Source organism: Xiphophorus couchianus, chromosome 20, assembly GCF_001444195.1.
Source record: "Xiphophorus couchianus chromosome 20, X_couchianus-1.0, whole genome shotgun sequence".
Classification (NCBI taxonomy): Eukaryota; Metazoa; Chordata; class Actinopteri; order Cyprinodontiformes; family Poeciliidae; genus Xiphophorus; species Xiphophorus couchianus.
Genome location: NC_040247.1, coordinates 2,815,876 through 2,843,290, shown reverse-complemented (window position 1 = coordinate 2,843,290; position 27,415 = coordinate 2,815,876). Strand labels below are relative to the sequence as shown.

The window sequence follows — 27,415 nt, the reverse complement described above, 5'->3', positions numbered from 1 at the left end:
TGCTTCTCTAATTGAAGAATAATGTCTAAAGTAGAAAAAGGTCAAGTAAGTTTATACTTCTGGTTATGGAAATATGTATCAAGGTGTTTGAATGTGGATATGTCTGAAATAAACTAATAAGTTTAGCTAAACTAGATGTGGCGTCATTTCTAAACCTACAAAGTAAAAAATTGACAGAAATAATTTGGTTTATTTAGCCTGTCATAAGATAAAAACAATAAGGTTTCATTTTTTAATGTCATATTTCACCATGTTATTCAATCATTTATGAAAGTGACAGTTTTAAACTAAATATTTAATTAACAATGGAAATAGCTCCAATTTAGCTCTGAGCTACAATAGTAAGTAATAGTAAGTTAGCTCATTGCACAGATTATTATTATTATTATTATTTATTATTATTATTATTATTATTATTATTATTATTTATTATTATTATTATTATTATTATTATTATTATTAGTGGAAAACGCGTTAAACTGCCTGTTCAGAGCGCTAACCGCTGCTCAGCAGGATTCCTACAACAAGTATAAAGATATTTCTCTTCTTCAGATCCAACATGTTTGCTGCTTCATGAGATCTGAATAATTTATTCTCTCACAGATTATATATTTAAAGACGCAGTGTGTTCGTTTGGGGCTGGTATTACTTTGAAGAGGAGAGTGATAGAACCAGATTTTACTGTAAATTTAACACACCAGCTGCAGATCAGTGGTTCATTGTGTTGGATCCATCTTTGATTTTCTGCCGTCTTTCTGTCCAGGTAATGACTTGTTCCTGGTGGCGGTGCATGAACTAGGCCATGCTTTGGGTTTGGAGCACTCCAACGACCCCAGTGCCATCATGGCTCCCTTCTACCAGTACATGGACACGCACAACTTCAAGCTGCCGATGGACGACCTGCAGGGCATTCAGAAGATCTACGGTGAGGAAACACAACACAAGTAGAGAAATATTTAACTGGCAGGATGAAGCAGGACTCTTTGAGGTGTTCATGAACACAACATTTCACTCTGAATCTAAAAGCAAAAACATGCAAAAGTCAAAACAGCAAACTGTTTGTGTGAATTATTAATGCCGGAGCCCAGAGAGCAGCTGAATTATGGAGAATATTCAGCAGTTGGGCTTCGTTTGAAGGATGAAAACGGATCGGAACCAGCAGCTTCTGCCTGGAAAACGTGTTAATGCCAGAAACACAAAGATGGCTGCCGTCTTCATCAGCTCTGACTCTGACTTCTGTCCGCAAACGAAGAATAATCGCCATGGCGCTGGTGGAAATATGGTGCAAGATGTATTTATTAGACACAAAGAGAAGGAACAGACAGCGTCTGTAGGGTCACATTTCCTCTTATTCACTTTAATGATCAGAGCCTGAAAAAAATCCTGATTATCACCTTAAAGGTCATGATGCACGGCTGACATTTCAGGGAAATATTGACAGGAAGCGCGAGATCAGCAGCATCTTTTCTCTGCAGCTCAGTGTTCGGTGCAGATACCTGACTGAGTTCCTCAGGTTGTTTGGCGTTTCCACCTTTCAGAGAAAAAACTCAGCCGGGTTTTTTATTCCTCTGTGAAGCTGCAGGAGTCAAAGAGCCGTTTGTAGATCAGACGGACATTATTTAGGCCATAAACGGCGTTCAGATAATCTGAACAAAGACGTTTCTGCTCAGCACAACCACACAGAAAAAGAGAGGAAATACATAGACTGAAGGCTGAAACATTAAAGGAACAGATAGAAAATATGGAAGATGACAAAAATACAACATACAGAACCCACAGAGAACGTTAAAACAATATCTGATGCTAAAGGGTTATTAGAAAAACAAAACTGATGAAAAACCTGAAAAAAGAAAAGAATAAACAGAACATGATGGATGGATGGATGGATGGATGGATGGATGGATGGATGTCTCTCTGTGACAGTAAAGTAACCCCTCTCCCTCGGTCCCTCTCTGTGTTTTTCCCGTCCCTCTCAGGGATCCCCACCCCCATGTTGGAACCCACCCGGCCGTTGCCCACGCTTCCCTCCCGACGGACTCACTCCACCTCGGAACGCCATCCGGACCGGGTCGCCCGGCCGGGTCGGCCGCCCGGCGACCGCCCCGCTCTGCCCGGCAACGGAAAACCCAACATCTGCGACGGGAACTTCAACACCGTGGCGTTCTTCAGAAAGGAACTGTTCGTTTTCAAGGTGAGCCGAACTGAGAACAGAACGGGCCGGACCGGACCGGTCCTGCTCCCGACCCAGAGAGATAATGATCCAGAACATTAATTAGCGGACTGAGTCACAGAGGCTGAGTCACAGGATGAGAGATGAAAGGTTAATTAGAGGGAGAGATGGAGGAATGTGGACGCTGACATTTCCACTAATTACACAAAACTAATAAAACTGATCAAACTGATCTGTCAGGAGGGGCTGCATTGTGGGGGTGGGGGGCACAGAGGTCCTCGGTTTGAATCCCAGCCTCACGTCTTCGTGAAGGAGTTTACTTCAACATTTTGGGTCTGAGCCACAGAGAGGAGCTGCTGAGCTACAGCTCTGCTAGCTACAGCTCTGCTAATTGTTGAGCTAACTGTACTAGCTGCTGAGGTGAAGCTCTGATAGCTTCTGAACTTTAATTTGCTAACTGCTAAGCTAAGTTATGCTAGCTGCTGAGCTGAAGCTCTGCTAGCTACTCAGCTAAAGATCTGCTAGCTTCATGAGCTAACTCTCTGCTAGCTGCTGATATGAAGCTCTGTTTGCTGCTGATGTGGTTGAAACTAAATGACCTACTTTTCATTTTCTCTGAAACATTGATGAGATCCTGTGTCTCACCACATGAGCAATGCAGCAGCTAGTTTACATCAAAACTACAGTTAAAGACTTTTATATTAAGTCAAGTCTAATGATTATTAATTTATTGTTTTTAATTTCTAAATATTTTTGAATTCTCTTTGTCTTTCAATGGTCTGCATGTGAGGCAGAGAAATGGAGCTTCATGTTAATCTGTCCTGTTCTGACTTTTCATTCTTTCTTTTTAAAAGTAGGTCAGAATAGTGCAAGAGTAGTCAGGTGATCATTGTGTCAGAGAGAGACAAAAATATTCTTTCTAAGGAAACCCAGCAAAGCATCAAGTCATACACCTGCAACACTCCTCCTGGGCCAACAGGGGGCGACAGTGGAGAGGAAATCTTTGAGTTTTCCAGCCACATATTGACATTTTATAGCATAATCAAGTAACTATCTTACCTTTAGTTGTTATAAAAATGCTATATATCACATATGAAAGAAATTTCAATTCCAGATTTAATGCCTTGTAGTTGGGCCTCTGTTACTTTAAAAGCTCCAGCTCCTTCAGGAAGTCTTCCCAACATGGCTCCTCTATTAACCCTTTAACAATGTCTTTACCAGCATTGCACTGACAAGTAGCAGTAATGAACTCAGCAGTTCATTTGCTAATTGCTGCTGGCTAGTCTGAAGGAGCTGAGTGTGGGAGGAGCTACGCCTCGAAGGTGGAGCTACGTCCACCCAGGCGTTTTAGCTGAATAGTTGCCATGGGATTTAAAGGATTTCTCAAACATGTACGAAAGAATCAAGGCGACACTCCAGGTTTGTTTTTGATAATATTATGTTTGAGCAGAGACACAAGAAGAAACAGAAGAACTGAACCAGGATTACTTTCTATGTTATTGGAACGTTAAAGTTAATAGCAGAACAAGACTGAAATAAACAGTCTGTTTAAATCTACAGATAAAGGCTGAAGCAACAGTGAGTAAACGTTCCCAATTATCGAGAAATTGCAGAAAATGCATTAATGCAGCAGATAAAGTGTTTAACTCTTAGTGACGGATGGAAGAATAAAAATCTATTCACATGTCTCTGATTTTTAAACTGAATTGTAGAAAAGGTCACAGACTGATCTAGATCTCCGTCTACCTTCAGGATCGCATGTCACTGAGAATATTCATCTCCTCTGGCAGCTCACCTGTCCACACCTGTCCTCCGTCTGTCAAATACAGGAAGAGACAGGCTGATGCTTCAGCGTCACTTTATTCAAGATAGGAACAGATTAAGGATGAATGTTACATCAGATGTTATAGGAAAACAGAAATGTGTTCTGATGCTCATCTGGTCACAAGTTTAGGTAAATTCATCCTCACAGGGAACAAAACTTAATTTATAACCTGATTTATTTATCTTCCAAAGCAAATTTGTGTTTGAGCATCCAGACATGTGCTAATACAATGCCAATCTGGGAAGGGTTCAAAGGTCATCTCCAACGTATCTGAAGTTTTCTGCTGAGAGAAAGATTATTTCTCAGGTGGAAAACATTTTAGCGTGTTAACAATTAGCATGTTAAACATACTAACTTGGACGCTGCACCAAGAACCACTGAAGGAAACGACTCAAAAACCTCTGACGACACCGAGCGCAACTTCCTTCTTCACCAGATGGAAACTAAATCAGATTTTAGGGATTGCAGGATTTCTTTTTCACCTCTGGCTAAAGTCCATGAGCCATTTTTCCTGGTAGCACTAGGCTGCCGCGTTTGTTTTGGTTGTATTTACCCAGAATGCCCTTCACTGTAGTCCACTTCTTTTTTTATGGAGCGGTCTCCAGTCCGCTTGGTGTTCTCACATGCATTCAAACCAAACCAGAGTTCACTTCAACCGAACGCAGACCGTTTGTTTACTGATGCTGCTGCAGTTCAGGCTGGTGAATCAAGGCTGATGTTTCTGCTTGTTGTTTCCAGGATCGCTGGTTGTGGCGTCTGAGGAACAACAAGGTCCTGGAGGGTTATCCCATAGAGATCGACCAGTTCTGGAAGGGCCTGCCTCCTCGCATCGACGCTGCCTACGAGAGGTCCGACGGAAAGTTTGTCTTCTTCAAAGGTAGGAGAAATTAAACAGAAACCATGAGATCACTGACAAACACGTCTAGTGGCTCTAGTTGCTATGAATTCAGGACATAAAAAGAACCAGAAATGTAATGACTTTGATATCCAACACATTTCAAGTTTTTTAGTAACTCAATGTTCTTCTTTGTTGCTTAAATCAATCAATAATTCAGGATTTCCTTTGTCCCATTTTTCATATGTTTGTCTTTGGAGACAAATTTCTTGTTTCTAAATTTAGCTATTTTCTCTTTGGGGGATTTGCATGAGATGCCATCTCCCCCTCTACTGCTGTTGTCATCATTTAGTTTATAATTTAGTTGATAATTTCACTTATCACAAGACATTTTCCCCATGTTATCAATGCTGAAAACCCACTTGTTTAGTTTCAGAACCATAATAAATGGAATATTGACCAACATATTCAACGTGTTGATGATTTTGATGATGGCACTCAATAAAATGTAATATTCGTTTCTGGTTTCTCAGTTGCATGATGTTTTTATGATGTTTTCTTTTTTTGTTTTTATGATGTAAAGCACTTTGAATTGCCTTGATTCTGAAATGTGCTATGCAAATAAACTTAGACATGAATATTAAGGAATAATTTACTTAAAATTTGTAAATTAGTTTTGTCTTATTTCACGTGAACTAAGATGTTTGCACTAGAAACTAGACCAAAAATACTTGGTAAGATTTTGTGTTTGAGTACAGACCTTAGACACAAACACTAAAAAATATCAATCAAGATAAAAAACGTTGATTTGCTCCTTTGTTTTTATTTCAGGTGATAAGTTCTGGGTGTTTAAGGAGGTGAAGGCCGAGCCGGGTTACCCTCAGAGCCTCATGGAGCTGGGCAGCTTCCTCCCCAAAGATGGCATCGATGCCGCCGTCCGCTGGGAGGTCTTCGGGAAAACCTACTTCTTCAAAGGAAACCAGTACTGGCGCTACAATGAGGAGAAGCGGACGGTGGACCCGGGATACCCGAAGCCCATCAGTGTGTGGGATGGAGTCCCCGACTCTCCCCAGGGAGCCTTCACCAGCAGAGAGGGATGTGAGTACCAGCATGATGTCGCTTTTCTATTTGTCTAAATCAGTAGAAATAAAAACCGTCAGCTCAGCCAGGATGAAGCGTTCAGCAGGACACAGTCCTGGTTCAGGTTCTGTAGCTGAACTAAACTCTGACTTTACAGCCAGTTAAACTGAGGTGGTGTGAAGAACATCAAGCATCAGAAAAATAGACCATCTCTGTAAGATTGCGTCTGCAATCAAAGGTTCATATATTTAGTTGTTGTTAGGATTGGGTCTGTGTTAGGTTCTGGTACCTGTTGTCTTTTGGACCAAAATGTTGACAGCTTGAATAAATTCAAAGATCTGGAGCTGAAGTTTTTTTTTATTTTGCTCTGTTGCCTTTTAGATTAAATGCAAAATGATGTGTATTTTCTTTTAATAATTAAAAAGTTTACAGTTGGAAAAAAGTTTTGTCATTTTTGGATATTCTGCCTCGTTAATCACAAACTGTGAATATTATTTGATTGAAGCTAGTATTTGAAGGTATTTTCAGTTGGGAAATGTCAAGATGTTGAAATCCTACATCATGTTTTAATGTACTTCAGAGTTTGTTTTAGTCATGTGAGAAGCGCTTCTCTACACCTGCAGGGAAACGGCTTCCTAAGAGCTCCTCAAATATCACAGAAACTGTGAAATTCAGACAATAAAAAGACATTAAGCCTCAGATCATCTGAATATAGCAAAATGTTTCAAACTGAAGTGATTCAAACAGACAAGACAAGTTCATGTTCAGAAGATATTTGAGTTTTGGCTTATTATTACTTTAACTTGATTTATGTTCTCTCAGAGGTTAAACCAATGCTGCTCCTCTTTATACCTCTGTTAGTCCGTCGGGTTAAAAAGTCGCACAGAGAGATGTTGGGACTTGGGGTCATAGTTCAGGAACACTTGAGCTTTTGAGATGCTAATCAGCTACTCCCAGTTGTAAAAACAATTCCTTGTTGCCTTGGTTATGAATTTTTGTTTTCACAACCGTGTAAAAGCAAAAATCCTCAACATCCAGGAGGGAATGATCATCGAACCAAAGAAATTAAGTCAAAGCAGGTTTATTTACATAGCACATTTTAGCAACTGGTCAGTTCAAAGCGCTTCACATGGTTAAAAACATAACACAAAAAACAAATAAAAAAGAAACATTACATCGACGACATAAAGACAAAAGTTGTAATGCAGACCAGAGATAATGAGTGTTCTGGTTGTTAATCAAAGGCTTAACTTTCTGCAAAATTTAGTTAAAAAACAAAGGTTCCTTCATTGTCAGCTTGATCACATCCGCTGAAAATCTGTGGCTAAATGGTCCAGTTTTCACAATTTCCTGGGCTAAATCAGAACAATGGCTGGCTGAACTGAAACAGACACATCAGATTTGTCCATGTTTATGTCTCAACAGCTTCAATAAATAAGACCTACCCCTGAATTTACCTTCTCTCCGTTTATGTCGTCCATCACCCTCTACCATCCGCACCATTATCCCACCCCCACCTTCCTCAGATCACACCTACTTCTACAGGGGGAAGGAGTACTGGAGGTTCGACAACCAGAAGCTGACGGTGGAGCCTGGATATCCAAAGTCCATTTTACAAGACTGGATGGGCTGCTACCAGTCCGAGATGGAGCGCTCCGGCAGCAACCGCGGAGACCGGCAGCTGCCACTTGACGACGTGGACGTCATCGTGACCATCAACGACGTCCCCACGACCGTCAACGCCATCGCCGTGGTGATACCATGCATCCTGTCGCTCTGCATCCTGGTGCTGATCTATACCATTTTCCAGTTTAAGAGCAAAGGAGCGCAGCAGAACACGATCATGCAGCATTATTACAAATACCCGGTTCAGGAGTGGGTATGACAGGGGACCAGAACCCCAAAGCTGTCGCTATTTTCAGCCAACAGAACTGGACCGAAAGATTCTGCTAGCTGGAGAGAGAAGATCTGAACTTTGAGACAAAGAGTTTAAAAGAAATGTTCATATTTGGGGATGTTAAAACCAAACAGGGTTGACAGTAAAATAAAGTCCAGAGTGATGTGGAGCGAGTTTGTCTTTATCTCTTTTTGGACGCTGGAAGTTCTTGCTGGACCAACAACAAACCTGTTTCCTCTCAGAAAATAAGAGGCAGAAAACATCTCCCAGTTGGAAACTACCTTTAGACTTTACATGAGAACTGCTTCAGTTATAAAGTTAGGTCAAACGTAAGTAAGAAAAAAAAACATTTAAAATTAAACTTGAAAATAAAAGATAGGTAGAAAGGCCATAACAAAAAGTAAACTCTGGATCACAGAACTCTGTTTTCAGTTATACTGGGATGGAAAACTGTTTTGATCTCTCGTTTTACTAAACAATATAATACCAACTCACCACAGCTCATAACATAAAACTCTTTTTTTTTTAGTCACACAGTATCAGAATCACTGATTTACGTAGATGGATTGTTACAGAAGTAGAGACGCTTCTTATGTCTGTCTAAAGCTGAAGGAAGCTGAGGTTTATAATTATCAGTCTGATAGAAGATAAAAGCCTCCAATGTTTACAAATTTCTGTTTAGGATTAAATGAAACCTAAAGATTCTCAAACATCTCCTCTCTGCTGCCATGACATCCAACACAACAACATCCACAGTCTGGTCACCAGATAAGGTTGCTGAAGATTGATTGTTAAAAGATTCAGCACCTTCAGATGCTCACTTCTCCAAAATCAGCACAGCCACAACTCAACCACTGCAGCAGTAACAGCATCACTTAATCTACGTTGATGCTTCACTCACATCAGCATGCTGAATTCTTGAAAATAAAAGATTGAAAAGGAATAAAGTACCCTGCACCTTATAACATGAAATAATGGAACAAACCACAAAAATAATTTTTATTTATTTATTTACTTTTTTATTTATTTAATATATGTTTATTTATATATAACACTTTCTGCATGAGTTTATTTATAAAGCACATTTACAACAACCTCTGCTGACCAAAATGCTTCACAATCATTACAGCTTCACAGGTACATAAACAAAAAAAACAAAATAAAATTAAGATTGATAAAAATATTAATAAATAATAATAAAATTGGCAGCACAATACCAAGAAAATAATAATACAATAATAGAAATAAAAACCAAGATGTACTTAATTCCAATTGCAGCAATTACCCAAAAACACAAATCAATTAATTATTAATTTTTCCCTGTTTTTTTTCTACACATTTTCCTGTTTGGATTTTGGACCCAATTTTTTCCCAGTTTCATCTTTACGGGTTTATTTGGTTTTAAATTCGTGAGTTGCTGAAGGCTTTTTTAAGTGTCAATGCAGGAGTTTGTTATTGATGCGCCATTTATTCACACTCTGCTGATTTATTCATTCTCCTCTGTTTGCTTTATGGTTCCTAAATCTGCAGCTTCTAGTAATATTAACTTGCATTTAACCATTAACCATTTGGTTTTGCATAAAACCAAATGCAGGTTTTTTTGTCCAAAGCTGCATTTCGTTTCTCTCTGGAAACAATAACAATAGTTCCAGATCTGGACTAAAATAATCATTCCTGCATGTTAAAACCTCAACCAAACCATCAAACATGACAGGAAGTTGTTTTTCAATTTTAACTCACTGCCGATAAATTAAAAAAAACTTACTGGCAGGCATTTATTGATAATACACACAATAGCATCTATAAAAAATATTTATTATATTTAGAAAAGTAGTCAAATCATAATGATGATGAACTATTAAAGAAAATTCAAAATAATTTTATAATAGCACAAGATTAATTATAAATTCAAGATGATTTGTTGCAGGGATTAAATTTCCTCACTATAAAATTTATTTATAACATGACATAGAATAATATTTCTATCTTTATTATTACTACTCAGTGTCTTAATTCAATTATTTGTTTTTATTCTGAATATTATGTGATTCAGTTTGTCTTAAAAATACTACACATCTTTATTTTGCATTAATTTAGCCAAACTTATTACTACTTACGTGTTGCTTCCTGTTCTTTTTCTCTTCTGTCATCAGATTCAACTCTTAGCCTGCAGCCGTCAGTCTAATGAATTCCAGCTAGCCTCATTAGCTCTTAGCTTGCTAGCCTTTCCAGCTAACGTTTATAACCTCCAAGGTTTCCAAAGACATTTTTGCCAAAATTAAACAAAATTTGTCATGAAAATGAAAATTTGTGCAGATATTTACATCAAACTTCAGACATCTGAATTTTTTAGGCAGTTTAAATATTTGCAAGAAAGAAAAGTTCCTAATTTCTGGATTATGAATGTGTTCATAACTTTGTACAAGCTGCACAAATAGAAAAATACAAAATATTCATACCCCTTGAACTTTTTTCCCACTTTGGGGCTTTATAACAACCACCAACTTCAATTTATTTTGTGGGCCAGACCACACAAAATGCTCCATAACAGTTTACATTAATTCATAGATAAAAATCTGAAAAGTGCAGCCTGTATCTGTTTTCAGTTAATCCTTTGTTGGCAGTAGCTCCAGCTGTACAAGAAAAAAGTCCGACTCTGGTCCCGATTCTTGATCTGGTGGTTTTCCAGTGTTCTCCTCACAACGCCTGACACGTTGTGGGAGCATCGCTTCTGTTCCTGGTTGTGCAGAAAACTTTTTTTTGCAGGTTTAAACTATATAAAGTGCAGCTTAAATTGCAGTGACCTTTAGAGTTGTGAGAGCTAAGATGACACTTTCCATAATGGCTAATAATAATAATAATAAAAAACCTCATTGAGATCTACAATCGCTTTTTAAAGATGGACATGGCAAAATAGCATCACCGTTTTTTGGGGGGGGTTAAATAATCGGCTGAGAAAAAATAAATATTCATTCATCTGATTCATGCTTTTTTTATCTTTAGGCAGAAAATATTGGAGTTTGTACATATTTACTGAGATTTACAGAAAAGCAGATTACTGTGTATTTCAGCAAATGTCTGTTTGTGGAAAATAAAGAAAAGTACTTGAAGAAAATATTCTGTAGTGACTGCATTGTTCATGTAATGGACATAATAGAGAAAATATGTATAAATGAGATTTTTGTAAGTAGTATATAAGCTTTGTGGGTTTTTCAGGAAGAACTGGGCCAAACTGCTGGTTCTGGATGGTTGTATTGGGCAGATAACAGACACTCCCATGTGACCAGAGTCCAGTCATTTTGACCTCAGTCTCCTGACGTTCTGGAAAGTTCAACTCACAAAGCTGGAAGCAAATAGTTCAGAACAACAGCAAGCAACTGAAAAACTGATTATTTTCTAGATTTTACTCAGCTCATTCAGAGAAAACTATTATTTAATGCAATAAGAGCAAACATGGAAAGAAATGGATTAACAAAAGGCTGCACAGATGTTTGCATGATTAAATTTTATTGCGGTGGAGGGCCTGCCACGTTGAGCGAGGAACCCGTTACGACTGCTTGCAGTTCTAGTTTACTTGAACTTCTTTTCTTTTTGGAAATTGGAGAGGTACGCTTCGTTTGAATTTTTAGTTTACATGAAATGAACAAGATTAATATTTTCAAACAGAATGAGGATAAACCTTTTAAAAAGGTGCAAAAAGAGATTTACTAACAAAACAGATGTTCAAACTGAAAAGAGATCAAGTTTAATCATTAGTTGAATTATTTTTGTCAACTTCCTCCACAGTCAGTTTTCCTGATGAATGCAAGCTAATCTGCCGGAAAACCCAGAGTTGGTTTTTAACCTGTTGTTGCCTTTAGTTTTTATTCCTGTCTTTGATTATTAAGACGCAGAAAAACATTTCAGATGTTCAGACTTTTTACTGCTGATTCATCTGAAAAATTTAGAAAAATTCAGTTGAATTTTCTTAAAAAATATTTTTCTGTAAATAATGTTTGACTTTTGTTTGTTTCTTTAACAATGGATTGATTATAAAATAAAAATTAGCTAAACAAAATCTGATCTCGATTTTTGACTCAAAATAATGAAGCATTTTTGAAATCCTGTTTCATCTCAAGTTCTGTAAATACAAGAAATATGTTTTTGAAAATCTTTTTAGTATTATTTCTGTCATTTGCTGCATTTGTCAGATGAACAACCATGTTTCTGTTTCCAATTTATGGTTTATTTTTGAAGGATTTTATTCTGAAAAATGAAAACGGTTTCTATCTTTCTTTGAGTTTGTTCGGCACCGATTCTGTACCGACACCACCATGTTCTAAAAAATGTCAATAAAAGACTTCGTCACTTAAAATGAAAACCTGTGACTTTGGGTGACTGGATTTAGCTCCTCAATATGAAATAGTTTTACTTTTTTACTTTACCTGCTGAACGGTAACATGTTGTTTCAATATATCTACTCAGTAGGACCACTGTAGTCTTGACTTATTGTAATTAGAAAGGACAGTTAATGTTATTAACTTCTGACATAAACAACACAAAAGCTACAGCTAACAAAAAAAATCTATAAAACCAGAACAAAATCATAACTTTAAAGTTCTGTTTAATTTCTTTAAAGGTGATCAGAAGGAAACGAAAACATTAAAAAAAAGTTAAGAAACTTGCTAAAATTCTGATAAAATCATAAAGAAAATGTGTAGACAAATAAGAAGTGCTGTTACAGGGTTAGGGGTGTGTGACTATGTTTTGGTTTTACATCTTGGTCTCCACCAGAGGGCGCAGTTGACCCAGTAGCCAGAGATGTGAAGGGTGGAGCCAGCAGGTGTGTTCCTGATCACCTGTTGAACCAAGCCTCTATGCTCCCTGGCAGAACCATCGTCCCTCCAGCGAGTCCTGGTCTTCCTCTGAGTTTTCTCCCTGGAGGCGTCCATCCTAACCAGATGTTGATCCACCTTAAACTGGCTCCTTTCTGTGTGGAAGAGCAGCAGTTCTAGTCTGTCCTGGATGACCAAGCTCCAATCTGTAAGGGAGAGTCCAGCCACCCTGCAGAGGAAACTGCAATCCCAAACTGTGGCTAGGAACGCATAGAAATCAAGAGCTTTATCTTTCAGCTCAGCTCTCTATTCACCACAACACTCCACGCCCTCTTTTCCCCACGCGCAGCACCAATCTGCCTGTTGGACTAAAAAATGAAAGTATTTTCTATATATTAAACTATTATTAGTGGTGTTTTCCACAGATCAAAATTCCTTGAACTATGTTGTTTTTCGGTGACCGAATGATGGCAACAACTTCTCAGAGGTTCTAACAGTTTATATGTATCAATTTCTGTAGCTTTTTGTTTTGTTTTAAATATTTATTGTTTTCATTTATAGATCAAGCCAACCAGCTCTATAATGAGAGATCACAAAAAAGTAAAAAGAATGGAATGAATGAGAATCAAGTTGACAAAGTTCAGTCACTTTATACCTCCATCTTTATTGCAGGTTTATTCTGATCTGTGCAGAGAAAAATAAAACCTGTTAATCAGTGAGTTTTATAGCAGCTCAAAGGTTGAATTCTGGACTCTACATTAACACAACCTCAATCAGAACTGAACTAAAGCAGGAATCAGTTTGTGATCGTTGGTTCCTGCAGAGAGACGATCAGATTCACCTTCAGACCAAACTAGCAGCTTCGTCTCAGTGAGTCCAGCTGCAGGAGAGAAAAGTGGAAACCTCCAACTCTGCTGCTTCAAGCTGCTCACACTGGAGGTGAGTTGGACCAAGAACACTCAGAGTCACGTTGAGGGAAGTTAGTAGAGGAGGGAGGGAGCCGCGACTGACTGGACCTTCTGTGTTTTCAGCTTCACTCAGAGACAAAATGGCTTCCAGATCAGAGGAGGATCTCTGCTGTCCGGTCTGTCAGGACGTCTTTAAGGATCCGGTTGTTCTGTCATGTAGCCACAGCTTCTGTAAGGAATGTCTGAAGAACTGGTGGAGAGAGAAACCAGCAAGAGAGTGTCCAGTTTGCAAGAGGAGATCTTCTAAGTGGGAACCACCTTGTAATCTGGCTCTGGAGAGACTCTGTGAATCATTCCTACAACAGAAAGACCAAAAACTTTCAGAAAGTCTCTGCAGTCTGCACTCTGAGAAACTCAAACTCTTCTGTCTGAACCATCAACACCCAGTGTGTCTTGTATGCAGAGATTCAGAAAAACACACCGACCACAGATTCAGACCCATCGATGAAGCTGCTCAGCAACACAGAGAGAATCTGAAAACATCTCTGGAACTTTTAAAGAAGAAACTGGAGCTGAAGAAGGAAGTTAAAGAAAAGTTTGATCAGACAGCAGAACACAGGAAGGTCCAGGCCCGACACACAGAGAGGCAGATTGTTGAGCAGTTTAAGAAGCTTCATCAGTTTCTAGCAGAGGAAGAGGAGGCCAGGCTGGCTGCACTGAGGGAGGAAGAGGAGCAGAAGAGAGGGATGATGAAGGAGAAGATGGAGGCTCTGAGCAGAGAGATAGCAGCTCTTTCAGACACAGTCAGAGCCACAGAGGAGGAGCTGAGAGCTGAAGACGTCTCATTCCTGCACAACTACAAGGCTGCAGTGGAAAGAGTCCAGCGCTGCCCCCTGCTGGAGGATCCACAGCTGCCCTCAGGAGCTCTGATAGACCAGGCCAAACATCTGGGCAACCTGGCCTTCAACATCTGGAGCAACATGATGACCATGGTGTCTTACACCCCCATCATCCTGGATCCAAACACGGCGAATCCGATATTAATCTTGTCTGAAGATCTGACTGGTCTGACTGTAGGAGAGGAACAGCAGCTTCCTCATAATCCAGAGAGATTTGATCACTGGTGGTCTGTCCTGAGCTCTCAGGGTTTTAACTCAGGGAACCACCGCTGGGATGTTGATGTTGGAGACAGTAGAGCCTGGATGCTTGGTGTTTTACCACAGTCAGTCCAGAGGAAAGGAGAGATTCTGTCTGGACGGTTGGCTATACAGTTCTATAAGGGTAAATACATAGCACGTTCTCCAGCAGCTCCCCTCATAGATCTATCTGTCCAGAAAAATATCCAGAGGATCAGAGTGAATCTGGACTATGACAGAGGAAAGCTGTGGTTCACTGATCTGGATACTAACACACACATTCACATCTTCACACACACCTTCACTGACAGGATGTTTCCATACATCATCACTGCAGATAAAGTAAAAATCCTGCCGATGAAGATCTCAGTGGTCAAATACAAGCTATGATGTTCTCAGCATGAAGAAAAGAAAGTCTAATGAAACCTGATTGGTCAGGATGCAGGTGTGCTGATCCTGAACAGGTGAGGACAGTGGAAAGCTCTGCTGATGGAAACAAACTTAGATCCAAACATCCAGACTGATGGATGAAGTTTTGTTTTCTTAAAAGAAGAACTCTGCTTCCGCTCAGCTCTTTAGGTTCCATCAGGTTTAACTCTGGACTTTGATTAGGCCATTGCAGCACCTTGATTCTGCTCCCTCAGAGATACACTATATTGCCAAAAGTGATTCACATATAAGCTTCAGTGACATCCCATTCCTAATCCATAGGGTTCAATATAACACTGGTCCACCCTTCACCAGCTTCAGTCAACAAGGTTTAGGAGTGTTTATAGGGATTTTTGATCATTCTTCCAGAAGTGCATTTGTAAGGTCACTTACTGATGTTGGACGAGAAGGCCTGGCTCTCAGTCTCTAATTCATCCCAAAGAGTTCTATCGGGTTGAGGTCAGGACTCTGAGAAATTTTTACAATACACTTTTGTAATAATTTTGATATTTTTTATTCTTTATCTAAAAATTAAAAGCATTAAAAAACTATTACTATAACTATTAAAAACTAGCAAACACACTCTAAAAACTAATTAATGCCAACTGAATTCTGCCACAGAGATACGTTGAGCCTGGTGAACCTACATCCCGTTTTCTGCCTCTGACAGGTTTTCCTCCAGGATTGTCCTGATTTAGCTCCATCCATCTTCCTACAGCATGATGCTGCCGCTACCATCATGCTGGTAGGGTAGTGTGTTCAGAGTGATGTTTAATTTTGCATGTAAATCAAACACGATAAAGGTAAAAGTGAAATGACATCTGGAGAAAATCTGATTTTCCTTGACTAACCCAGGAATATATATTTGTCAACCAGTACTTACTTTGATGGATACATTTAAATAATATGCACTCTGCATGTATTTCATGCACATGCTATGGAATGCATTGCCACTCGTTACCTTATGTTTTCTCATTTTTGACTGTTTTTCATGTTGGAAATCTATAAAATCAATAAAAATATTTACTATAAATGTTTTCAATTATTTTATTTGTATTTTTATTCAAAGCAATATTTATTCAATAAATGCAAAGAATTTATTGATGCAATGTGAAACACTGTAAATCAACCTCAGAAATCCATTATTATCTTTTCATTTTAATCTTTATCATCAGAGCATCAGTTTAAATCCAGAGGAATCATCACCAGCTGTTGCATCTTTTCTGCTGAAGCTGCAGAGAAACTGAAGCATGGATGAAGAACTCTGACTTGACCAAAACTTCTACTGATCATTGATTCAAAAAAAAGAAAACTTAACAGCAGCAGCCATGTTTCTACCTTCAGCCATTAGAGCGCTGCTACAAATGTACAAATTCTGATTTCAGCTTTTGCAGGATCAAGCCTGATGCAGCGATGAAGGTAATCAGATTAATTTTCGATAGATAATAAGAAGATGACTCCATGAATCCTCCTCTATCCAACAGAACCTCGGGTTCTGACCTCATCATGCAACCTCTCTGCTGTTCCTGCAGTAAACTAACAGATCCGAAGCCATAAACGACACCTGGATGGTTTTTCAGCAGATTTATGATTAAACCTGGGAACTAAAGACCAAACTTCCTGAAGGTTTGCTTCTGGAATGTTTCACCCATCTTCCTCCAGTAGTCCCAGTCTGCACCAGTTCAATACCAGTTAGTGCACGAGATCATGAAGCACATGTTGTCCACCAGCCTGTTTCCGATCCTGCACTGGGGCAGCTCACCTGACGACTCTGAGGAGAAGAACAACATTAATTCATCAGAAATAAACGTCTGAATTTTTCGCATTTCTCTGTTTCTACCTTCAGCAGATTCAGCATCCTCAGGCTTCTTATGTTCTTCAGCTCCTCCTCTTCGCTCCTCATCCTCCTTCTCATGACTCTGACCTCCTCCCATCGTCAATTTTCAGATCTGAGCAGAAAACCAGTTAATGCTTGGACTTTTATTCTGAAAATCCAGCAGATTGCTGCCCCCTATTGGAGCCATGAGTCACGCAGGTGGCACAACGAAGTCAAGAGTTAACTTCCTGTTTCCACCAACAGTTTGGTTTCCACTGCCATCCATCCCATAATAAGCTCTATGTAGCTGCCAAAACCAATTTTACATGAACTCAAACTGTTTTATTCTGACTGAAACACAGATTAGAAACTTTATGTAGAATATTTCATTAAAGTTAAATGCTCTGTGTGTGTGTGTGTGTGTGTGTGTGTGTGTGTGTGTGCGTGTGTGTGTGTGTGTGTGTGTGTGTGTGTGTGTGTGTGTGTGTGTGTGTGTGTGTGCGTGCCTTGTCTTCATGTCACATATACTTGAAAATATTGTGTGTATCTCTGGGTCCCACAATTCACTTTGACATGAAATAACTGAGATATTATAGTCCCCATAAGTCACATAAAAATCTGATTTGATCAAAATTCTAGCTAAGATTTGTCCTATTTTTGTCATATGTCTTTATGTTTCATGAAAACGCGTGTGTGTGTGTGTGCGTGTGTGTGTAGGTGTGTGTGTGTGTAGGTGTAGGTGTGTGAACAGAGATGGACGGTGGGGATAGACAGGAAGTGGACAAAATGTCCTCTCCTCTCCTGGCTATCAGGTCGTATTTGATCAGATCGGAGGAAGCAGATGATCGGGTCACCTTCCTCTTCTCAACACCGTCTCAGAGTGGGAGGAAATGCATGCTGGGAAATTAAAATCACTCTTCCTCCCTCCCGAACAGAACTTTTATGCTCTGCTGTTAGCTGTATTTATATTTATGTTACAGTGGAAAAACTCAGAGAAGGTCACTAATCATTATCTCCAAGTCAAGTTTCTAAATAATCAACATTTTATCATCAAATCTCCAACATCCAGGTCACCTCTGACCTTTAACCTTCGCTGCAGAACATTCTCTCCTCCTTTCACGATGGATTAAACTGAACATCTTCTCTAACTTCAGAATTGCTTCAGTCATGACCTTCGTCATCGTCCAGTCTCCTCCTCCTCCTCATTGTCTGATTAGATCAGATCGGTCTAAAAATAGCTCTATCCTCTCAGGTCCTGATGTTGTCTGTCCTCATCCATCCAGAACTGCACCATGTCTGAGACCCAGATTCAGCAGCAGGCTAGTTCTGCAAAACCACAGATGGCTGCAGATGGTTTCGCTAAATGGGCAGTATCATGTAAAATCTACTTTTTTAGCTTTAAATTATGTCATAATGTTTTATCCCTCATCAAAAACCTACCCGGAGTGTTGACTTAATTATTTCCTACCCTTAAATCTCCTTTTCAACCATTCAGCTGGGCTAAATGCCCAGGTGGACCTAGCCCCGCCTTAGAGCCACAGCTCCTCCCACACTCAGCTCCTTCAGACTAGCCAGCAGCAATTAGCAAACACCTGGTGGAAACGAGCATTTGGTGAGCTCATTACAGGAGCTACATCTTAGAGCAACGCTGGTGAAAACAATAAACGAGGAGCCATGTTGTGACAACTTCCTGAAGGTGGAGTTTCAGAAAGAGCAGGAGTTTTTAAAGAGACAGACCCAATTTCAAGGCATTAAATCACAAAGTCTAATTTTGTTAAAGTCATATTCAGTATGTATAACGACTGCAGGTAACACAGTAACATGACTCTGCTATAAAATGGTACTGTATGCCTGGAAAACACATAATACTGCACATTTAAATATGTGCAGAGGGAAGAGAGAAGAACCAGAAAACCCAACAGAAAAACAGGCGAGAGATGAAACCGACCCAAACCAAGTTGTTCTGATCCGAAAACAAAGTCAGAGAAAGTTTTAGGTAATAAAACCGAGGCAGAGGCAGCCTGCAGGACATAATTTAGATTAATCATCTGTGAGCACTAATAATATTACTGATCTGACAGACTGGCGACCCGTCCAGGTGACCCCACCTGGCACCAGCCCCCCCCCCCCCCCCCCCCCCCCCCCCCTCCCCCCGACAACCCTCAGGGTGTGCAGAAAATGGATGGATGGTGACAGCAGTAAATGAACTCCATCCTGTTTGGACCTCCATATCTCAGCCATCCTTCCATCAGAGCCATCATTCAGAGTCAAACTGGGTCACAGGAACCTGGATTTTACCCGATCCAGTTACTATTCTAATCCAGTTTTTCCACAATCCCAGTTTAACTGGGGATTTTTCCAGATTTCCCCCTGAATGTTCAGTTAAGAGTGATGATGATGGTTCTGACCCGGCAGAAAGTCTGGGTTGTTTTTCATTCATGCATGTTTCAGTGGCTGCAGGAAATCTAGAGAAATGCGGGACGGTTTGCCGGTTGGAATGACCTCTGACCTCTTCATCAGTGCAGCCAGCCTGAACTTGACAGCTAAACTAAACCTGAACTGCTTTATTCTGAGGCTGTTTATCTGTTCTCTAGTGCGGGTTGCCCCCGCTGCTGCCCCCTACAGGACAGCCGGATCTGGGCTCTGATCTGGAACAGAAATGAACGTCTTCCCACCTAATCGGTGCCTGGGGATCCGGGGAGGTCCGTGTCTCTGTTTGACGGCGGTTCCGATCAGTTTCCGATGTTTCCAGGCAGAGAATCTGCTCCGACGTGTCAGCTGAGACGGCGGCTGCAGAGATCCTAGAGTGAGAGGAAGCATCACTCCGAGGCGTATACTAACATCTCTAGGAGTCTGAGCCAGATGCGTTCAGAACCAGATGGACGATAAAGTCATTGCGATAAAGTAATATTGTTGTTTTGAGACCATTTTCAAGCAATATAATGGCATTGGCATAATATCAATAAACTTTAAATTCTAGTGATCATTTAATACTGAAACTGGGAGACATTTTAAATATCCAAAATAAATAAATAACAAAAACAAGAAATGAACAAAATCACTCTTAAAACAAAAAGAACAATGAAATCGTCTGCTGATTTAATGATTATTAAGCGTCTGTCCCCCCCGGTCAGCATTACTAGTCAGAGTGATGCCTCTTACGCTCTTCTACTGGTCTTTATTGCACCGAAGTGAAAAACAACAGGGCACCTTACGTCAGTGGAAGAGCCCTCTGTGATTGGCTGAGAGCGAGCAGCGTGAAGCTGGTTGCTATTCAACTTATTAAACAAGAGGAGCCGCTCTGATTGGATTTATGGATTCACTCACTGATTGTTTAGAAAATACAGTCTGGAAATGTGAGAGCAACACCTGCTGGAGACAAACAGGAGCACAGGAACCAATAAAGTAATTTTAAAGTAATGAATCAGTCAGGAACTGGAAAACCAACTGGACAAGCAGATGACAGTTAGCAGATAAGCATCTGGAAAGTCTGATGTGGATGTAGTTTGGCTTCCATGGAGACCAACGATAGAGGCATGCAGTAGAAGTGCGCAATCTGCATGTCTTGGTATCAATCTGATGCAAAGTAAGTGCAAAATCAATATATAAATTCAGTAGTTTATAACATGACAAACAGAGACAGTAGAAAAACAAAACAAATTTTTCCTAAAAAAAAAAAAAGCAATATAAATATATAGAGTTTTAGATCAACTTAAACCAGATTTTTTTTCTTTGACAGATTTGAGAAATTACAATGTAAAAATAAAATTACATTTCAAGAAGGAATCTGAAACTAATCGGCCCAATGCTGACAATGACTTGGTATCGATGTTATCGCTACAATCCTGGATAATGCACATAAAAAATAAAGAATATAAAAAATAATATAACAAATAATTAGAACAATATACATGTTTTAAAATAGAATAATTAAAATTACTTTACATTTGTAAGTGATGTAATGAAAGCAATAATGAAATTAATATATGCAAATTAAAAATACAAAACACAAGGATTCTTCGGAAACAAATGGGCAAAAATTACTCGGAAATAAAATATAAAAATCTGAACCTTTAAAGAATAAAATAAAGAAGATCTCTGTGTTTTATAACGGACATATCAAATATTTGACTCGTAGCACATAAATAGTTCGACGTACCATACGCGCTACGTCACTACGGGAACCCCGAAGCGGAAGTCAACACGTGGGGTTGAAGGTAGGAGCCGCCGCGAGCTAGCTTAAGGTTCATATTAGTTCCCAGAGCGCGTGAGGCTGCTGGATCACCTGATAATAACTTTAATTTCTGCTCCTGTTTAAGAAAAGAACGGTTTTGTTTCTCCTGGAGCTGAACGTTCTCCTTCTCCTTCATCCTCCTCCTCCTCCTCTTCATCATGGCTGTCAGAGCCTCCTTCGAGAAGAACAACGAGATCGGCTGCTTCGCCAAACTCACCAACACCTACTGCCTCGTGGCCATCGGAGGCTCCGAAAACTTCTACAGGTGGGTCCCCACCTGCCGCGCACGCGCTTCGGTTCTGACAGCAGTCAAACATCTGGGCGAAGTGGCTAATCCCGGAGTTCTGACTGGGAGGCAACAACAGACTAGCACCAACCAGCAGCGGTACCAGGTGACCCAGCTGGGCTGAACCAGAAGAACCAGAGCAGAACCCAGTTCTTCGAGCTGTCTGGGTCAGAACTAGACTGAATCAGAACTCCTGCTAACATCCAGAACCTTTGGCCCCGTTCAAAACTATGATGAGAGGCTAACTAGCCTCATTCAATTCAGTTTGTTTACATAGCGTCAATTAATAAATGTCATCTCGATGCACTTGAGCAATAAAAGTTTGTATGCATGTGGTGACAGTGGAGAGGAAAACAGGAAGAAAACTGAACAAGGAGTACGGTACTCTCTCGTTCACCCAGGGCCTGGAGCTGGCCCCTGGGTGGGCCGGTCTCCTGCAACGTTTTATAAACTAATTATAAGTAACTGAATCTCTACTTCAACACACCTGAGTAAAATAATGAGGTCATTAGCAGGACTCTGACTGCACTTAGGAGGTGATTCAGCTGTTGGATTAAACTGTGTTGGACCAGGGAGACGTCTAAGACACCACATTGCAGGACACCGGCCCCCGAGGACCAGGATACCCACCCCTAATCTAGTTGAAAGGAAAAAGTCCTCCAGGAAGGAATCACAGGCCCATCAGAAAAGTAACTGAGAAAAAACAAAGGGTGAACAGCAAATTATGGAAATCGGAGAGTAGTAGAAGAAGAAAATGAGAAGTGGTCAGTTTGTCCTCCAGCAGATAAGCCACATAGACGGATCGGGAGAATTGTTTTTCTGGACTGGATCTAAAATTAATAAATTCATTTCACAATAAAATTTATTTACTGTGAAAACAATAAAAGTGACAATTAAACTTCTTTAAGTGAAACAGAACTATGACTCTTCAAAAACATCCAAATATGAGTTTTCAGGCATCTGGTTTTATAGTCTGATTTTTATTGCTAAACTGCAGACAGAAGCTGCATTTAATAATAATTTCTAACTTTTATTAATATTTATTGATTTATTGGAGAAAACAGTAAAAGTAACGATCTTGATGATGATGCTGGGTTTTATTAGAAGTTTTTTATGAAAAAAGTTCCGGTCCAGATCTGAGTTTTCCTGCAGGAGGAAATGGCTCTGATTGGACGATTTGGAAGCTCCTATTGGTCCAAAGAGCAGCCAATCAGAACTCATGGTGGTAGCTCTTCTAGTTTGCAAAATGGCTACAGCAAAAGTTTGGAGAAAACACCAGAGATGGCTAATTGTTCAATAATTAATGTTTTTAAAATGGTTTCTTGCATTGAGTATTCACTACTGAATCAGTGTTTAATCACAATAATATACTTTTTGAGTTCTGCACCTAAAAATTAACCTGAGTATAAAAAAATTAAAACTACTACTATAACTAATAAAAACTAGCAAACACTCTCTTATAAACTAATTATAAGTAACTGAATTAGACAAACAAAAAGCCAGAATGAAATAAAACTAAACTATAATGAAAACGTAGAACTGCTGTAACCCTGGTTTGTGTTTTCAGCGTGTTTGAAGGCGAGCTGTCAGAAACCATCCCCGTGGTTCACGCCTCCATCGCCGGATGTCGGATCATCGGCAGGATGTGTGTCGGTGAGTGGAGCCTCTTCCTCGTTACAGTTCCCTGGCCTGCTAACGAGCCTTTCCTCTTCCTCCTTGTCTTCATCAGGGAACCGCCATGGCCTGCTGGTGCCCAACAACACGACTGACCAGGAGCTGCAGCACATCAGGAACTCCCTGCCGGACGCCGTGCGGATCCAGCGGGTCGAGGAGCGGCTGTCTGCGCTGGGCAACGTGGTGGCCTGCAATGACTACGTGGCGCTGGTCCACCCGGACCTGGACCGGGTGAGAGGCGGTCCTCGGGAGTAGGGCTTGACGATATGACCACAAACCGTACCAAGATATAAGCGTTTCTTATCAGTTAGGATCAATAATTATTGATTAGTTTTTGGTCTTAAATATCTGAATTGCTGCCAGACTGGTGACGTAATCTTTCCTGTTCCACAGTTTTCACTCCACACTGTTGGTTTTTATTTTTAAGCAGTTATGAGGCGAAACATGAAACTGCTGCTGCACAACTTACTCAACAGGTTGTTGCTAGGTAAAGGGTGCTAGTTACCTAGGTAACCAAAGAGTGAGTGAGAGAGTTAGTTGATTCCTCCAAACGTATGAGAAAGAGAATGAGATTTAGTTACGGTTACCTACCAAGATATCTGTCAGCTACAAAGTTCCCGGTAGTACGATGTCACATGAGAACTATGTATTGAATATTATATCAGACGTATTATCTGTCGATATTGATCATGTTTCTATGGCGATATATATTTTTATTGATTTATTGCCCAGCCCTACTGATGAGTTACTCCTCCATGTTGTCCTCCTCTGCCTCAGGAAACGGAGGAGATCCTGGCCGACACGCTGAAGGTGGAGGTGTTCCGTCAGACGGTGGCCGAGCAGGTTCTGGTCGGGTCCTACTGTGCCTTCAGCAACCAGGGCGGCCTGGTCCACCCCAAGACGTCCATCGAGGACCAGGATGAGCTGTCGTCCCTGCTGCAGGTCCCCCTGGTGGTGAGTCCCGGTCCACTGGCCCGGTTCTGGGCTCAGTGGAACCAGAGCCGCTAGTAACAGTGGGTTTGGTGTGCAGGCCGGCACAGTGAACCGGGGCAGCGAGGTGATCGCAGCGGGGATGGTGGTCAACGACTGGTGCGCGTTCTGCGGCCTGGACACCACGAGCACGGAGCTGTCCGTCATCGAGAGCGTGTTCCGGCTCAGCGAGGCGGCGCAGGCGTCCGCCATCGCCACCAGCATGAGGGACTCGCTCATCGACAGGTCAGGCCATCCACACTTATCAGATTCTTGTTTTTAATATAGATCAACTTCGTGTTCCTTTTATTGCAATAAATCTCAGTAAAAACATTGAAGATTGGAGCAAAATGTTGAAGTTTAAACTTGGGACTTTAACATGTTAAAATTTTATGCGGAATTTTTGGCATTTTATATTTTCAGTCAACAATACAAAGTTACAACTTCTAAAAGTAGAAATACCCTGTCTTTTTTTTCTCATATACCAACTTAGAACAGTTTGGGGGAGAAAGGGTAAAATAAAACACTGGTATATACATCTGTATTATTTAGACTGGAGTGTCCAAACATTTTGCAACAAGGGTCACAACTCTGAAATTAAAAGTAGCTGCAGGCTGCAAATATAAATTAATTCATTTTGATATAAAAAAGCAAAACCAATTCTATTGTTTAAAAACATATTTTAAAACCTACTAATTTATAGATTCTTTTTATATTCTAGGCTATAAGAACGCAATATAAATTCCTCTTTTTCTTTTAAAAGCCTCTTATTTAGCAAAGTGTGGCCCAATTTTACTTTTGACTAAATATCAAAGTTTAATGAAAGGAAAAATGTAGTTTATAAAAGATGAATAGTTTGTGTTGTTTAAGTTTTTCATTTTAGGATTATTCAAATTTATCTGCCTTTTCTTCACTTTCATTTGTTTTAAGCCTTTCACCATCAGTGTGACGAAATGAAACTGTGCTATTCTTGAATTATGGACAAGGGCCACAGATAATGATTTCAAGGGCCATATTTTGGACATCCCTGATTTATACTGGGGGTGAGAAACACGCATACCAAAAAGCACAAATAGGCTGATTAATACAACATCTCTACAAAATCTGGCCCCATAAATGAATAAACATTTTTCTTAAAATGGATGGAAAAGGTAATTGCTTGTATATCTTATTTACAATGTATATCCAGTCTGAAATTGTGGGAGCAGTAAACGTCTTGCAGGTTAATGTAAAAATTGTAAATAAATATTTATTAGGCTGTCTGACCAGGAAATCACAAGTCCCCATTTACATACAGTTTCCAGCTGGAACCTTTATTTTCTAGTGTTTCCGGTACGCCTGTTAGCGTGACGCACAAGCGACATTAGCTAATGGCAATGGACGACAAAGCTGCTTCTCTCGACCCATTGGGGTTTAATTTTTTAAAATCATTCTGATGGGACGCTGGAAATGAGTATTTTTCGAGTTATGCTGAAAGGAGTTAGCATATGAGCGAATATAAAGCTGGATGCTATTGTGCTAATATCTTTAAAAGGCTTGCTTTTAACTGATCTTTTATAATTTGATTTTTTTTAGCTGATGTATAACAGAAGGTAAAAAATAAAAATACATTACTGGCTAATACACCAATATTAATGCTACACTCAAAACATAAATTTTGATTATTAGCAGATCATTTTAATGCTACACTCAAAAATTATGTTCACTTCTCTACATTTTATCAACCAAAGAAAAAACAACACATGTCTGACTTCTGAATACATAAATACTTACAATGAAGAATATCTTCCCACGTATGAAGCGTAAAATCCATTTGGAGCCGTTTATTTTCTCGGCCTAAATTCTTGGTTCCCATGGTTACCAGAGAAGTTTACACCAAAGCTAGTTTGCTGCTAAGAGCTCTCACTCTGTCTTTTTTTTTGTTGCAAATACAACAGACAGTAACACAGATGTCACACTATTATTAAATTTCAAATCTAAACTTTATCCATTCTTAGCATAAATGTAGTCATACAATTTGCTAACTATGAACTTATTTACATTGGACCAAATGCCAACACTTTTTCACCAATCTGATGGCTGGAGAACAGATTAAAATTTGTTGCTGTGTTCATATCTATTTAATCAATAATTTAGCAGCAAGATGTTTGAATTGAAAACGTTGCTTATTTTGTTGATTAAAATGCAACCTCCACATGCTGAAACTGTGATCTGCTCCACCTACATCCCAAACAGTCTGACTAAAGCTGAGGATCTCCTGTTTCCAGACTCAAACAGCCATGTTTTCTACTATAACCAGCTGGATTATTCTGGTTTATTCATATTTAAGTCATTGATTTCCTGTTTCCCCTCAGCATGGCGTAAGAAGCTGCTGCCTCAGTTTGCTGCCATCACGAAGCTCCGCCCCCTAAAGCAGCTGGACCTCATTCAGAAACATCTCCGCCTTTTTTCAACCACATTAACCAGATCAGAGACGTTGGAGCCTCCAGTCAGGTGGAGGCCACCTTGATGAGCCGAGACTCATTTAGATGAATCGGTCTGCAGGTTTCTAAGCTGATTGGACCTGGATCCACTTTCTGATTCTGTCGGCTCTGCAGGAGGAACAAAGTGCAGAAAGCTGTGTTTCTGTCAGGAGACACTCAATATGTTGGATGTTTTATGTGTAAAATAAAACTGACTGCTCTCTTTTCGTCTGACTGAGTGTCCTTTATTGCATTTTAATCAAATGTTTTGGAAGAATGACTATAAACTGGCTTGTTTTCAGACTAAAGTTATTTTGGTTTTCTTGCATGAAACAATTTCATTTGAATAAAATTTTCTTCAAATGAAATTTGAAGAAAATGAATCCGTTTTCAAGCAAACGCAGATTCATGCATTAAATTTTGTGCTAAAATTATTAATTGCACATTTCCAGCAAAAATTTGTCAATATTGGGCTTAGGTGATACTAACGCCCACCTGCAGGTGGCAATATTTCTCTGCTCTAGGTTTTAGCACTGGAAGTACTGGAGTTAGTCCATTTTGACATTTACCTATGCAGTCTAGAGATAGGCCAAATGACCTGAAGGATTGCTTTTGTTCTGTAAATAAGGCCATTACCTTATAAGTACCCTGGTAATGGCCTCAACGCATCTCACAGTTGCACAATTGTTCCTTAGACTTACACTTCGACTTAGACTGACTTTGTTGTCATTTTGCATGCACAGGGTGTATACAGAACGAAATTTCGTTGCATACGGTCACATCTCTCCAAAAACACTTCATGTATGCTTCAAAACTAAACTGACTAGTTGTAGGTATCATAGATACCCACCCCCAACATGGACTATTCACACTCCTCCTT

The 27,415-nt window shown here is 39.8% G+C and overlaps 3 protein-coding genes and 1 long non-coding RNA gene across 5 annotated transcripts in view; 3 read left to right on the top strand and 1 right to left on the bottom strand.

Moving 5' to 3' along the window:
• mmp24 (matrix metallopeptidase 24) overlaps positions 1 to 10,693 on the top strand; it is a 30,871-nt gene extending 20,178 nt beyond the window's left edge. Inside the window, exons 6-10 of the mRNA XM_028003827.1 lie at positions 764 to 925; positions 1,977 to 2,191; positions 4,734 to 4,872; positions 5,662 to 5,928; positions 7,437 to 10,693. Of these exons, the coding sequence (XP_027859628.1) occupies positions 764 to 925; positions 1,977 to 2,191; positions 4,734 to 4,872; positions 5,662 to 5,928; positions 7,437 to 7,795 (1,142 nt within the window). The 3' untranslated portion in view covers positions 7,796 to 10,693. The remainder of the gene's footprint in view (positions 1 to 763; positions 926 to 1,976; positions 2,192 to 4,733; positions 4,873 to 5,661; positions 5,929 to 7,436) is intronic.
• Positions 4,244 to 16,401, top strand: LOC114136062 (nuclear factor 7, brain-like). Of its 2 annotated transcripts, none has more exons than XM_028003840.1 (2): positions 4,244 to 4,249; positions 13,653 to 16,401. In XM_028003840.1, the coding sequence occupies exon 2, from the start codon at positions 13,670 to 13,672 to the stop codon at positions 15,053 to 15,055; it is 1,386 nt and encodes a 461-aa protein (XP_027859641.1). In that variant the 5' UTR covers positions 4,244 to 4,249; positions 13,653 to 13,669; the 3' UTR covers positions 15,056 to 16,401. The 2 variants fall into 2 exon arrangements, with proteins under 2 accessions (XP_027859641.1, XP_027859640.1); XM_028003839.1 differs by lacking the exon at positions 4,244 to 4,249 and adding an exon at positions 13,434 to 13,560.
• Positions 16,402 to 16,663: 262 nt separating this feature from the next.
• LOC114136080 (uncharacterized) lies at positions 16,664 to 26,418 on the bottom strand. The gene is made up of 4 exons (XR_003593729.1): positions 25,847 to 26,418; positions 19,586 to 19,711; positions 16,935 to 17,043; positions 16,664 to 16,865 (listed from the first exon to the last, which is right to left on the bottom strand). It is a non-coding gene; the product is annotated as an uncharacterized LOC114136080 (long non-coding RNA).
• Positions 21,044 to 26,762, top strand: eif6 (eukaryotic translation initiation factor 6). Its single transcript, XM_028003855.1, has 7 exons — positions 21,044 to 21,127; positions 21,230 to 21,409; positions 22,998 to 23,083; positions 23,160 to 23,335; positions 23,882 to 24,058; positions 24,135 to 24,319; positions 26,428 to 26,762. The coding sequence occupies exons 2-7, from the start codon at positions 21,303 to 21,305 to the stop codon at positions 26,435 to 26,437; spliced, it is 741 nt and encodes a 246-aa protein (XP_027859656.1). The 5' UTR covers positions 21,044 to 21,127; positions 21,230 to 21,302; the 3' UTR covers positions 26,438 to 26,762.
• Positions 26,763 to 27,415: the final 653 nt, after the last annotated feature.

Coding starts and splice junctions, on each gene's coding strand:
- LOC114136062 (XM_028003840.1), top strand. CDS start 13,670: ATGGCTTCCAGATCAGAGGAGGATCTCTGCTGTCCGGTCTGTCAGGAC.
- eif6 (XM_028003855.1), top strand. CDS start 21,303: ATGGCTGTCAGAGCCTCCTTCGAGAAGAACAACGAGATCGGCTGCTTC. Junction 23,084..23,159: donor CATCGGCAGGATGTGTGTCG/GTGAGTGGAGCC, acceptor TGTCTTCATCAG/GGAACCGCCATGGCCTGCTG. Junction 24,059..24,134: donor TGCTGCAGGTCCCCCTGGTG/GTGAGTCCCGGT, acceptor TTTGGTGTGCAG/GCCGGCACAGTGAACCGGGG.